General features: G+C 38.9%; 1 protein-coding gene across 2 annotated transcripts in view; it reads right to left on the bottom strand.

Annotated features, from left to right (window-relative positions):
• The window catches only part of shtn2 (shootin 2), a 12,337-nt gene extending 11,056 nt beyond the window's left edge, over positions 1 to 1,281 (bottom strand). Inside the window, exons 1-2 of one of the 2 annotated variants that reach the window (XM_035994182.1) lie at positions 1,009 to 1,281; positions 292 to 341 (exon numbers count right to left, since the gene is read on the bottom strand). In XM_035994182.1, coding sequence (XP_035850075.1) covers positions 292 to 341; positions 1,009 to 1,042 — 84 coding nt within the window. In that variant the 5' untranslated portion in view covers positions 1,043 to 1,281. The remainder of the gene's footprint in view (positions 1 to 291; positions 342 to 1,008) is intronic. The other variant, XM_035994183.1, reaches the window with a different exon arrangement.
• Positions 1,282 to 1,502: the final 221 nt, after the last annotated feature.

Below are 1,502 nucleotides of genomic sequence, written 5' to 3'. Positions count from 1 at the left end.
GGGACCACAATTGCATCTGTCCTTGTTAATGTAATCAGGTTTGTTTTAGAGCTTTTCATTCTGTAATCAATTTTATATTTACATTTAATAAAATAATGCTTTCTCTAACTAAAAATGTAAAACTTTTTAACCAAAGGAAGGCCCTCCAAATTGTGTGGAGAAAAAAAACTTAACACTGGATGTGCTTGAGCAGGATACTCAGCGTTTCCTTCCATGTCGATTGGCTCCATTGCACATTAGAAAGAGGCATTAATTAACCAGTAATTTACTGCGTGTCACTAACAGTGATACCTGAATGTCTCCCTCATCTTCGGACGATAAACCACTCTCTCCGTCAGACTCTGTGGGGGAAAAAAAATCATCTTATCTTCATACAACAGACAGATTGTCATACGGGCAGTGGCAACACAGACCAGAGAAGACGCTTAGCTGGGAGGCGAGATAATCAAACATCCTCACATCCTGTCAACGTGACTGCAAGTGGAACTTTGTAAGGCCATCTGAAGGAGGTTGGTGAGAGAAATACAGGAAGTGAAATCACAGAAGGATCCTAAAAACATGTTTCACTTTCTGTGGCCTCAGACTCACAGGAGTTTCCGTCTTTTGCTTCACTTTGTCCAACAGACAAAGCTTTGGGTTGGTAAAGCAATAGTTTGGAAAAATGTACTTTCTTGCTGAGTTAGATGAGAACATTGAAACCATTCTCATATCCAGCCAAAAATAGTCCAGCACATCAAAATATATATAAAAACACACTGCGTTGTTCTTACACAGATTAAACAAATTGGATATAACCGTAGACTCTATAAAACAGGATATAATGTGTTAATTAGTGAGCTTTAGAGGCGCTGGTAGGTGTACAAAATTGAAGCATTTTATTGTTCATGAAAAGGGAATCTTGAACTTTTTCAAGCACCGAACCTCCAACGTTTAAATAACTGCAAAAGTCAGGATGCAATTAAGACAAGTATCTCAGCACCAGTTTATACCCAAATGATCAAGTCTTACCTGCCGCTGCACTGTCCTCACCTTGCAACCACATCCTGCCGTCTGCAGTTTTCAAGTTTTTAGCTCCTTGGTGCAATACACTAGATTAAGCTGCACATTCCAGCACAAACAAAGAACAGCTTTCTGTCTGAGCAGCAATCAACGTATTATGAAGGAAGCAAGTGGGAATTTCTGCTTAAACCCTCCCCCATCACCTCAATTTCAAAAAGAGGAACTTTCTCCTTACACTGGCCAAAAAAACATTTTAATCATCACAGTCTAATGTAGATTTATAGCCTAAACAAATTGTTTTATGCATTTTTGATTACAAAAAGATGTCATTTCTACGTAAATACTGATGTTTAAACTTTTTCCCCCCTTTTCATGCAGTGAAAAGAGGAAAATGTAGCCTCTGTCCATGCATGTGGTCTCTAAGGGACGACACTGTCTCTCTACTGAAAGATCAATGTCACTCAAGCAGCTGGAGCAAAGGCAAAGCTGCTTTTATTTCTCTA

The sequence above is a fragment of the Sander lucioperca genome, chromosome 17 (assembly GCF_008315115.2).
Source record: "Sander lucioperca isolate FBNREF2018 chromosome 17, SLUC_FBN_1.2, whole genome shotgun sequence".
Classification (NCBI taxonomy): Eukaryota; Metazoa; Chordata; class Actinopteri; order Perciformes; family Percidae; genus Sander; species Sander lucioperca.
Note: the sequence above shows the minus strand (reverse complement) of the source record. Positions and strands in the feature narration are given on the sequence as shown.